General features: G+C 35.7%; 1 protein-coding gene and 1 pseudogene across 1 annotated transcript in view; one reads left to right on the top strand and one right to left on the bottom strand.

Moving 5' to 3' along the window:
* LOC102817473 overlaps nucleotides 1–650 on the top strand; it is a 4333-nt pseudogene extending 3683 nt beyond the window's left edge.
* The window catches only part of ARFGEF1 (ADP-ribosylation factor guanine nucleotide-exchange factor 1 (brefeldin A-inhibited)), a 209742-nt gene that overhangs the window by 131603 nt on the left and 65036 nt on the right, over nucleotides 1–13103 (bottom strand). The window contains exons 2-5 of the mRNA XM_006860037.1: nucleotides 11601–11631; nucleotides 10501–10657; nucleotides 9125–9271; nucleotides 4705–4884 (exon numbers count right to left, since the gene is read on the bottom strand). Of these exons, the coding sequence (XP_006860099.1) occupies nucleotides 4705–4884; nucleotides 9125–9271; nucleotides 10501–10657; nucleotides 11601–11631 (515 nt within the window). The remainder of the gene's footprint in view (nucleotides 1–4704; nucleotides 4885–9124; nucleotides 9272–10500; nucleotides 10658–11600; nucleotides 11632–13103) is intronic.

Below are 13103 nucleotides of genomic sequence, written 5' to 3'. Positions count from 1 at the left end.
AACAAAGACAGACTAGGAAGAAAGAGTGACAAACTACTTCTGAATCGCTAGTCACTGAAAACTCTATGCATAGCAGAGAAACACTGTCAGATATAAGACTGGAAGGTAGGAGGGCGCTCAGAAAAATAATTACTTGTGCTTTATTGACTATGCATTGCTTTCAATTGTGTGGATCATGACAAGCTATGGAAAACACTGCAGAGTATGAGTATTCCAGAACATTTAATTGTGCTCATGAGGAACCTGTACAAAGACCAAGAGTCAGTTGCTCAAATAGAACACTGAATGGTTTAAAATTAGGAAAGGTGTGCAGAAGGGTTGTATTATTTCTTTAGAGTCACATATTTCAGTCATTCAAGGTGATATTGAGAAAGCGAAGAAATGAGCTCTGGTTGCGTAGTGGTTACGAATCAGGCTGTGAACCTTAAGGTCAGCAGTTCAAAACTACCAGCCAGGAGAAAGAACAGGCTTTCTGCTCCTGTAAAGATTTACAGCCTCGGGAACCCTATACAGGGTCACTATGGGTCGGAACCAACTCGACAGCACTTAACAACAACAACAAGAAACAACTAGATTTACTAGAACATTTGAAGCTTGAAAAAGACAGTTTCTACCAGGTTACTAAAAGCAAAATACAGAGTGACCACTGATGAAAATCATCTTATTTATTCATTCAATCTTTTCTAGTATTTCACTGCTCATAACTATGCAGAATCACCTTGGTTATATTCTTTAAATAAGGCATTTTCCAATAACTGTGAATTAAACAATACAATGTTGTTACTCTACTAAGCTTCAGCTGTTAAACCTATCATGCCACACACAGTACTAAACAAATCCATTAAAAAAAAAAAAAAAGATTATTATCTTAATGAAATTCAAATCTTTTCAAATTGTACCACTAGAGAGCTCTTACGTTTCTATGATGAAAACATATGTGTATTAAGTATGGATACAAAGACAAATCACTAGTTTGAGATAAGAAAGATAATTCTCATGGTAAAATATCAGCACTGGTTTACTGTATAGCACATGCTGTTAGAGAGGGCTTACAGAATAAACACATTAATAACAAGTTTGGTTGTCAATTATAAACCTATTGGGGGAAATTCATATTTGTACTTCTGAAATTGTGCATTTTAATTAGTTGTTTCCCTCATTAGTTCAAATCATTGCACTCTTAACATTTTTTTTAAAAGTCTGTCTCAGTTCTAAGACTCTTGACTTCCTCCTCCTATCAAGTTGATTCTTTATTTAAGACAAAGAAAAATGAATGTTTCTGAAATCTATAAGTCTCATTTTTGTGTTGGGCAACAACTCTCTCCTTTTTAAAAGGAGATATTCTTTAGATATTCTTCAGTACTTTTTCTTCCTTTAAGTTATAATCAGTATCAATTTTTGTCAATTTAGGACATCTTACAACTGTATACTCACAAGAGACTGAACTGGTCTGTTAACAGCGTATCTTTCAAAGTATGGACAGTGACTGCTATGTAGATCTGCACTGCATTTGTAGGGGTGGGCAGGGAATGCATCTTTAAGTTTCTTCAACATTTAAATGAACACAGCAATTCATTTACATATACTAGTTTCTTAACACAAAATGGTTGTCCCCTCCCTGCTCAGGAAATTATTTGTGTCTATTAAAATAAGAAAAATATAAGATTTAGCTTATTTTTAATGTAATGGTCCTGCAAAGTTCTAAACTTGGAGCACACACAACTGTAACAATGTAATTTCCTGCCAGTCTAAAAAGTATTTTTAGCATGAGGAAAAAGAATAAGTAATAAAATTTTAGTTAAATAATCATCATCCTATATGTTTTTCCTCCTAACTACTATGATTTTTTGGCCACTTGAGTCTTGTTTATATTGGCAGAAATCTGAAATATTTTGGATTTAGGAAGTTAAGATTAGAGATTGTTTTTGGCTCCTGATATGGAATATTACATCATCATATTACTTTAGAACCAGATTTTGGGGGTGAGGGTGGGGAAGGAAGAGAGACTGTATATATAATCGGCAGTTTTAAAGGTGATAACTCATCAATCTGCTTTCAGTACATCAGCATTAATGGAACAGAACTGACTTTAATAAAAATGCTTAAAAGAATACAGAAAACTGTCTTAACGCCGATGCTAGACCAGGAAGCAAGGATAAATTCAGCTGGTTTGTGCTTTTCCTTAATGGAATGTGGATAAGTGGTAAACAAAAGCTGTTTATGGCTGTTTTGGATTTTTTAAATTAAGAATTTTTAGAAAATATAATATTAGAAATCCAATACTTGAAACAAAGATGCCTCAATTATCAATGAATTTATGAAGCAAAGCTAAAAACCAACGTAATATGTAAAAACAGATTTGTGTTTGTTTTCTTTGAATAGTTTGCTGCTCCAGTGTCCTCGTAAGTGAAAGTTCTTTGCTATATTGTCACCTTGCATTTCAGTAAGTAGCCACTGAGTTTGGAAATCTTAGTGTACTGTTCAGGGATTAGATAATGCTATTACATTCACATTTTTAAAACTTTTATATTAAGTATTATAAGAGATTGTAGTAGTAGTAATTTCATCAGTCTGAATATTTTCAAGCATTACATAAATTTTGACTAAGTGATTTTTAAAATAAGCATGGGAGCTTGTCAAAAATATATGAAGTTAAAACTGGAATAATCTGAGCAACAAAAAAAATGATTGCATTGGATTACAACCTACAGAATAAAATAATATCCATGAGACCATATCAATATAAATAAATAAAACATATAAATGAAAGAGAAGGAAGAAGTTCAATTAATATAAAAGGACCAAGGGAAACAGAAAAAAATTACAACTAGGTGAGCAGCACTGTAATAACTGTTGCCAGCAAAAATTACTCAAGGATACTAAAATTAGTGTTCCCAAGAAACAAGATACATTTGCATAGTCTCAAAGTATCCCATTTTAAATATGTATTAGCTGTAAAAGAAATACAGCAACCTTACAGTGGAGAAACCTGGCAGACACCAAGTGATGAGGGTAATCTTACCTTATGTCAAAAATATGTCAATACCATGAACTCCTGATAACATGCACTGAAAAATACATACTACTTTTGAGGTATTCTAGCCAAATCTGCATAACCTCATTCTAATCATGAGAAAATATCTGACAAAGCAAACTGAGGAACATTCTATAAAATTACTGATCAGCACTCTTAAAAAGCTTTAGGGTCACAAAATATGATGGAAGACTGAGGAAATGTCACAGACTAGGAAGACTAAAAAGATTTAACGACTAAGTACATATTAAATGAAATGTGGATTCTATATCTAATCCTGAAACAGAAAAATGACACAAATGAGAAAATTGGTGAAATTCAAACAAGGTCTACAGTTTAGCTAACTGTATTATAGCAGTATTAATTCTCTGCTTTTAATTATATGAGGGGGCTACAAAATCTTCATGGAAAATGCAATGGAAAGATAACGGAATTTTTCCAGGAACTATTTGAAGATCCCCTCATATAAGATGCTAATATTGACCATTGTTTAGGGAGCACTGAGGTTATGCTTATAGTTATAGAAAAAAATGTGGTGAGCTCCACAAAATAAGCACTGGACTGTTAACCACAAGGTCCACAGTTCAAACCCACCAGTTGTTCCACGGGAGAAAGATGAGAATTTCTGCTCCCTTGATGATTTAAAGGTTCAGGAACCCTATACTACAGGGGTTGGGAACCTTTTTTCTGCCAAGGGCCATTGGATATTTATAGTACCACTTAATATAAATTTATGTTTCTATGAAAAAAAGCTCCTATATTAACTGAATTTCTAGTCCTGCCTATGGTTGCCTTGGCAAGGGACAAACCACATGATCTCTTGGGTATACACAGCCCAAGGGCTAGACATTTCCCACTCCTGCTCAACGACACTTAACAACAACAGTAACACGGAAAACTTGGCAATGATTATGGGTGATAAGTGTACATAATTAATGCAATTTGAAAGCACAAAATGGTACCTGAAAAGTGTGTAATTGGCAAATGTTGTGCTATATACATTTATAATAATAAAAATTAAAGTAAGGTAAAGATGCTGCTTTAGAGGAAGTATGATAAAGGGCAATGGAGATCCCCAATTGCTCTGTAAATATTTTTGTAACTTTTCTGTAAGTTTAAAATTAATTCAAGATAAAAAGTTAGAAAATAGCAAAATTCTTCAATCAACTTATTCTGCACTTATGAAGACCTAGATTTTTTTTTTTTAAAGGTTCTTAGTTGCTGATCTTATAGATTAAACCTGAAGCAGTTGAGGGTATAAGGAATATCATGACAATTTTAGCATGAAAGAAAAAAATGTTATTTCAAGAATACAGAAATGCATTATAGTGTTAAGACTCAATGGATAAATAATGATGTACCAGATAACATTAGAATGCTTGAGTGTAATAAAAATATCAATTCATAAACACTTTGCTGAGGAAGAGAATAAACATCATCCTTCCCATTCCATTTGTCAATACCTAAAAACATATTTTGCCCAATGTCAAACAAATGATAAAACCACAAAATAAAACACAATACTACAAATTTACAAATCTCCAGTAACACTCTGTAAATGAAAGACACTCTTCTCTACAGGCAAAAAAAATTCGCTACAATAACTGCAAGCTCCTTTCTATATTTGATGTCTGTAGTAGTCTTGAAACCTTTATATTTTAAATACTTACTGCTTGGTTTTCCATACGTGCAAAGATAACATTTAACATCTGAGTAAGAGTGGCTTTGGCTGTTGTCTGATTGATGAGATTTTTGCTTGCTAGATAGATGTTGTAACATGTCCTCACAGCTTGCAGTACAGTTCCTTCATGAATTTCTATGTGTTGAGATGTTACTGCAGTAAGTAAAGCCTTTACAAGAAAAAACACAACAACAAAACAGTTAATACAATTTTCTGCATTCAGTTTCAGCACAAATACATATATGTAATATTTTTATACTACAATTAAAACTCTCAGGTAGTTTATACAGAATTTCTAGTTATACTGAACATGTTATCAACTGTTTAGTTATCCAGCATCTTCTTTAATATAGCACTGTTAACAATCCTCCCAATTTTCAAATGCTAGAAAATCAGCCAGTTAAATGATTTTCTAGTGATTTCAACACAGCTTTCTTTTTAATAGATATATTATTCATTTCTAAAAATGCACTGCATTAAAACTCTGTCACATTAGAACACAGATATGCTTCCTGTAATAGACCTGTTGAACTAATTGTTAACTTGGAGAATACCATTATCTTATATACCTGCACATTTTCCCCAGGTCACTTTCACATCAATACATGTGTTGTTATTTTTAATAATTGCTGAAGACCACAACCACCTTTCAGGAACGGCTGCTAATATGTCAGGGGCATCTGGAGGAACCAATATGCTATAATGTACCCAGGGACACCAACGGGCAGTTACCCTTCAGGCCCCCCTGGGGGCTTTGGACAATCCCCCTTCTACCTAGCAACCAGTTCCTCCATATAGAATGTGCCCATCCCTTCAAGAAAACCCATTCTCTGAGATGTCCTTGTACCAGGCTAGCCCATGCTGCCACCCTGGACAGCAGGCCCCAGGGGCCTACCTTGGGCATCTGCCAAAGACCTACACTGGACAGTCTCCAGGGCCCCATCCTGTGCAATAGCAGCAGCCAGTGCCAAGCTATTCATCTTTGCCAGGGTCCAGGACAATTAACCCACCTGTACTCCCAGTCTACCTTGGGAAATAAGGCACTATCCCAGATGTCCAGGCTTTGACACCTTACTAAATGTTAAGGTCTTGCAGAAGAAGGTCAAGAATGGCTTTGGGGCTGACTGCCTGGGAATCACTCAAACAAGCAGTGGCAACAGATCCTCCTGTTCTTCAAGACCATATATGGGAAGAATCTGATTAAAGATCTGAAATCTGAACTGTCAAGAAACTCTGAGAAGACAATTTTGGCTATGATGAAGACTCTGATTCTCTTTGATGTGCATAAGATTAAAAGTTAGCCATCAAGGAGGCTAGCACCAATGAACCTGTCTGATTGAGACCCTGGGGTCCGACAGCAATGATCACAAGCAGAAGTGAGGAGAGCTTCCAGATCAGAATTTAAAGTGACCCTGGGGAAGACCATTCAGAGAGACATGTCAGGACACTTTCGGTGGCTCCTCATTTCCCTCAAGGGAACCAGGATGGGAACACATATGTAGATTTGTCACTCATCCAGAAAGAGTTCCAGGAGCTGTACTGTGGCTGGGGAAAACCTCCTGAAAAAGATGAGTCCATGTTCAATACAATTCTGTACTCCCAGAGCCAGTCCAACTGGTGTCAGCTTTAAAGGAATATCAAAAAATAACATCTTGGGACACTGAGAAGATCATCTGTCAGGGGATGTCCACCTGAACAGGGAGTGCTGGCTGTAGTGAAATGTCTCCATGACTCCTGAGACCAGAAAAACTAGATGGTACTCAGCTACCACTACTAACTACTCTGAAAGGTATCTCATTAGAAGGTCCTGGATACAGTGGGACAAAACTCAAAATTATATTAAAAAAAGACAGGGTTTACTGGTCAGAAAGAGACTGGAGGAACACAACACTGGTCCTCAGCCACCCTTAAGGTCTGGAACAGAATTCATCTTCATGGTCCAATTTTAATATCAATAATAACACTAGTAACGTATGTTCATCATGGAATGGTCAACCATTCAAGATCGAAAGGGCAACATTTACCTAAGGACAAAATTGAGACGAGATGGGAAGGAGGATAGAATGGAAACAAGAACTACAGAGAGGAAAAGGGGTAACTGATTGCAACAAAGGAGGTTGCAATCATTGAGATTTGCTGAATGTAAAACTGATGATCTTCTATGCAAACATTCACACAATTCACAGTAAATTTAAAAATGTCTCAAGAACATCCCAGAATACTTTGCAGAAAGGCTCAACAAAGCCATAAAAGCAGGAACAAAACACTACATACTGATGTGCACAATGATATCTCACACTGAGACTGATATTCTAGACATCAGAGAATAGTACAAGAGGAGGTACAGCAAGTCACTGTACCATGACATCTCAGGGGATACTTCAGAGGATTAGTGGAAGATTCTGTAGATCTGTGGGTACAATCGTTAAGCAGGGCCTCTGGGTAATTCTACCCACCTGCCAGCAACAGCACTGGCAGGAAAGGGCCAAAAGAACGTCTGTCTGTTTCTAATGCCACCCAAAAAGTAGCCCAAGGTGTGCCACTGAGGATCGTCCAGTCTTTACCCTTGTCCTACACTCACCCTTCCTGACCCACATACAGCACTGAAGAACCTGAATCAGTCTATAACTCCCTCAGACAGTATTTTCCCTCCCCACCCCCTACAGTCTCCTGCTGCTTAAGTTGTGAAATTTTAAGCTATTGTTTGGAGACATATTTTTTTAGTCATTGTCAGACAAAGAACTCTGTTGTCTATACATGTATTTCTGGTGAGAGCGATTGGGTCAGGGATTGCTGAGTCCTCAGTGAGGAGAGAAACAAAATAGAACTCTTAAAAGTCATCTTTGTATCTGGTAAGTATGTAGCATACGTTTTGTTACTGCTAAACTCACTCCTTTTAGAGAGATTTTAAAAAAAAAAGTGAGAAAGGCATCCGTTCTATCTTCCACGTAAGACTATGAGGAGAAAGCCAGTTAATTCCCTGCCAGTATATTTTGGAATGTCTATAGCCAAAAGGTATGTTCTAGATATAAATATGTTCCTGAATTATTGTTGTTGTTAACTACCGTCGAGTAGGTAATAAAGCTTTAAAATTTATCCAAAGGACAAGGCTCCAATAAAGTAATGATTTTAAAGTACAAATAGGAATTTTTACATATTGATACTTTCCACACGCTGAGAGCAAGGATTCATACATTTTGTCCTCTTTATATTGTACAGTGTTATGTAGAGTCAGAATTAATGCTATTGTTGTTGTTATGTGCTGTGGAGTCGGTTCCGACTCATAGTGACCCTGGTACAGGGTTTCCGAGGCTGTAAATCTTTTCGGGAGCAGAAAGCCTCATCTTTCTCCCACAGGACAGCTGGTAGTTTTGAACTGCTGACCTTGCAGCTCACAGTCCGATTTGTAACCACTAACTACCCTATCAGAGTTCCTTATGTCAGTATTTCCTAAATGAACCATAAATGACATGAAACTCCAAATGACAGGCCAAAGTTGATTGTACAGCTTTTCTACAAGAAGATACTATATAACTTAAGAAGTAAACACAGCTATGAAATGGAAAGGCTCAAAAAGACTATATTAACATATGAATGCATTTGTGTAAATCCATGTAAACAATTTCAAAATACTAATATGACAACTTAACTGGCATATAATACACAAACCATTATTTTTAGTTAAGTGTCATCGAGTCACTTCTGACTCACAGTGACACTGGATAGGGTTTCCTAGGAGCGGCTGGTGAGCTTGAACAACAGACCTTGGGGTTCAAACTGATCTTGCAGTCCAACACATTATCCCATAGCACCATACCAAGACTCTATATCATTATTAGTAATATTAAAAAATTATTAGTAGTAACATTAAAAACTCAACATTTATAACCAACTGAAAACTTGGCTGAGTAACTTTTCTGTGAGGTGCTGAACCATCCAACATTATAGCACAATCTCATTTTGTTAAGCAGGTTCAGCAGATGGAAAGGATGCAAAAGAATCAAGGAAGCCAGTGGACAAATAGTCCACATGGTGATTCATGCAGCTAGAGAGCAAGCTACAAGGGGGTCCAAGAAGACTGGAAAAAGTAAAGGAATCACGGGGCCCTCACATGGTCCCCTAAAGCCTGAAGGATCAAATATGTACGGAATCTTGCCAGAAACTGAAAGACTCTGGAATCAAACTTAAATTGGGACCTTTGAAAGAAGGAACTTGAGAATACAGTCTTCTTCCAATAAACTTTTATTTCAACAATAAAATCCAATATAGGGTCTAAGAAACACCCAAATTACCTTGGCTACAATACAGTGCAAGTAAAATGATCTTTCCAAACATTTTCAAGGTGAAAAGTTTCTGATCTCAAAAAACATAGATTATGAATAACAAATTAACTTTATATAGTTAATTACCTTTATTATCTGCAACTGAACTCCTTCATCTGTTTGAGGTCCTTGGAAACAGCCACATATTGTTTCAATAATTCTATCAATTAATTTTTTACCTGGTGTTGTATTATCTGGGGCATTGCCAGTCAAGTGTCCATAAGCAATAAGTTTCTGAGAGAGAGAAAGAAAATGAAGATCTTAGTTAACTAATATATACTAATTAAGTTGAAATGCCTATCTACTGAATACATACTACAGATTTGTGCATGGAAACAGTAAGATTTAAACAAAGTCAAAGGCTATGAAAACCTTTTATGTAAAAGTTTATTAGCTATGTGGCCAATAACCACAACAAAACTATCAAGCAATACTTTGAGACAGTCAGGCTTTGAGAACCTGTCCTTGTGAGTTAAACACTTCATTGCTTCCTATTTAAACAAGGTTTTATTGGAATTGCTTTGTGAAAATGTATTTTTAAATGGCTCAAAATATCTTTCCAAATTAGATCTCAATTTGCAAAAGACACAGCTTCCATACACTGACTGCAATATATCACAGATTTGCTCATTTATCATTACGAGAGACCTAAAAGGTAGGCCTTAGACATGATAATCTACAGAAAAGAAGATCACAAATTAAATAAATTCATCTTTATTGCCACTGAATTGATTCTGCCTATAGTGACCCTGCATAGCGTTTCAAAGGAGCAGCTGGTAGCAGTCTAATGCTTATTCTACACTGCTACACCAGGACTTCAGCCTAATTTATATTTAAGAAAAACCATATGGTCTTTTTACAGCTACTGAATTGTTACTTGAATAGGTACAGTCACCAAACAGTGAACACAGAAGAATAGTAAAGGACCCCTCTACTGGAGATTTGTCTTACAAACATCTAAGAGGTCTGTTTCTGTGTGTGTGCATGTGTGAAACGCAGTGTGGAAGATTCATGCAATTTTTCTGTTATAAGTGAATGTTATTTCTAAAGTCCAGCAGTGAAAATGGATACTATGCAATCAATGTTAATCTATTACTTGATTTAAAATAGAAGCACTTAATAAAATCATTTGCAAATGATGCTGTACATACAATCAGAGATGGTTAAAAGTACCGGTTCCAGCATTTCACTAATGATAAAGAGATCAAATAAACACTTTTGGTACTGATAACATTAGTAAATATTTTTAGTCTCATTAAGCTGATGATTTTGGTTAGCATTAAACTCAAAACCTCTTTCTGCAACTATTGTTGTCTATTTTTACTTTGGGCAGACATTTGGTTTCTTACCAGAAAAACAGTATTCAAGTCTTTAATGAAAATAGACAAGACTGAATCATCAACTGAGATTGTTTTAGAAACATATCAAGTAAAAAATTCTTAGATAATGCCATTTATACATACCTGTAAACAATCTAGCGATGTACTAACTATACGGGGACATTTGGACTGGCATGCTAACTCAAAGGGTAAGAAATACTTGTCTGCTTCAATAAAATTTGCCTTTGATTTTACTGGTGGAAGGGTGCTTGATCCAGTTTTTGCTTCTCCCTGAGGAGGACTAAATGAAAAAGAAGAGCCTGTTAGAAAATCACATTTATCATACTGAAGATAAACTCACAAAGAAGCATAGAAATTTCAAAACGAGACCTTGTTAAAACTTAGGTCCATCTCCCCACATTTCATGAGAACACCAAAGCCTAGAGAGGAGTTAAGTGATTTTGCTACAAGGTCACATAAATGCTAGTGGCAAGGGGCTTGACTAAACTCAAAACATGGGATTCTTGTTAAATATTCTTTCCAATGATCTCAAGGTTATTTCTACAATAGAAATATTTTATTGTTACTTAATAAATTTGCTATCATAATATCTTAAAAGGCAATGAACTTTCCAATTGTCCTTAAGTAGAACTGCACTTCTAAATTAATACTGTCCTAAAAGGGTTCATATTACCAAAGAACCCTAGTAACTTTTCTAAAAACGAATCAGCCTTTGGTATGGTCTTTTTGTTGCTGTTGATGTTAAGTGCCATTCAGTTCTGATTCATGGATTTCCAAGGAGTGGCTTCTGGGTCTGAACCATCAACTTTTGGTTAGCAGTACAGTGCTTATCCTACAGTGCTGCAACAGGACTCCATGGTCTTTTTATAGCGCCTGAATTGCTAGTTGAATAGGTACAGTCTCCAAATAGTAAAAACACCTCTATCTGTATGTTTGTCTAAGAAACATCTAAGAGGGTTGTGTGTATATATATCTAGCAGTATTTTTTATTTTTTAGTACTTCAATAAAACATATCTTAGAACATTTCAGAAACTTTTATATTTATTTATATAAGATCTTTTGGGTTTACAGGTATGTGCACAATTCTAGCTTATTAAAAACTATTTCTTAAAGTTTATTTTACTAACAAGACAGCATGCAGAAAATTTGCCATACTAAAATATAAATATAAGATCAAGAAGTTTGCATATCATTTTTATTAAAGAGAAGAAACTCCACAAACCTTTGCTTTTCAGTTTCAGCTTTTATTTCCTCTAGAAAGAGAGATAAAAAGAAGCATACATTAGAAGGTTTGACAACAGAAGGATTATTAAGTAATCTAATTACAATCTTTATAAACTAATTTTTAACTTCAAAATGTTGTAACTATACAGGGACATCTGGACTGGCAAGCTAACTTAAAGATAACGAGTTCATGGAAAAAATGAATTGAAAGATAATGGAAAATTTTTAGAAAAATTTTGACTATCCAAAGTCTATACAATTTAAAATAATTCAAGTAACTTTAAAAACAAAATTAGGAAATAAAAATGTTTCAGCAAAATGCACTGATTTATATAAATACTGCAATTACACAAAACTATACAGAATACATTAACAACTATAAAACTGGTAAAAATGCAAACTGTCAATTCCCAAAGCACATCCTCTTTTGTCAAGTAACCATAAGACTTGATATTAATAATATTAATAAACTTAATATTAAGAAGAGAATATTATGCATGTTGTACTGAAGTCACAAAATATAAGGTGAATGTAGGTATGTGGGGAAAACAACTAAGAAAAGTCACTTGTGACTCTCTCCGACTGAGCATTAGGCTGAAAATGTACATACACATTCATATTTAACCACTTTTTCTTTTTATGATGATACCAAGAAAAAAAACAAACCACCATTTACTATGGAGTTGATTCCAACTCATGGTGATTCTATGTGTTGCAGATTAAAACTACATTCCACAGAATTTTCAAGACTCTGTGCAACCTTTCAGAAGCAAATCTCCAAGCCTTTCTTCCAAAACCTTTCTGGGTGGCAGCTGAGCAGTACACTATGTGTGCCACTTAAAGACTCCTATAATGATACAAAGCCTTATAAAATACACAAACCAAATTCAATGGAAGATATTCCCTTTTGCGATTTATGCCATAAGGGATATACTAATTTTAATAAATCCCACTTGCAACAGAAGACCTTAAATTAAATTGATAGGTTGGGGAAGCTGGTTAATTGATTAAACCTGTTTGAAATTTTGGGAGAAAAGCATGCCAACATAAAAACAGTAACTATTATTGCAGTCAACAAATATTTTTGTTGAGTGCCACTGAGTTGGTTCCATCTCATAATGACCTGTATACCGTTTCCAAGGAGTGGCTTGTTGTTGTTATGTGCCGTGGAGTCGGTTCCGACTCATAGTGACCCTGTACAGGGTTTCCAAGGCTGTAAATCTTTACGGGAGTAGAACGCCTCATCTTTCTCCCGCGGAACAGCTGGTAGTTTCGAACTGCTGACCCTGAGGTTCGCAGCCCGATTCGTAACCACTAGGCTACCAAGGAGTGACTGATGGGTATAAATTGGTGACTTCGTCGTTAGCAGTCCAGTGCTTATCCTATGGTACTACATTAAACTTGTACTCTGGTAGCGTAGTGGTTACGAATCGGGCTGCGAACCTAAAGGTCAGCGGTTCGAAACTACCAGCCGCTCCGCGGGAGAAAGATGAGGCTTTCT

The sequence above is a fragment of the Chrysochloris asiatica genome, unplaced genomic scaffold (assembly GCF_000296735.1).
Source record: "Chrysochloris asiatica unplaced genomic scaffold, ChrAsi1.0 scaffold00036, whole genome shotgun sequence".
NCBI lineage: Eukaryota > Metazoa > Chordata > Mammalia > Afrosoricida > Chrysochloridae > Chrysochloris > Chrysochloris asiatica.
The sequence above is the reverse complement of the archived record's forward strand: the minus strand, read 5'-3'. Positions and strand labels throughout refer to the sequence as shown.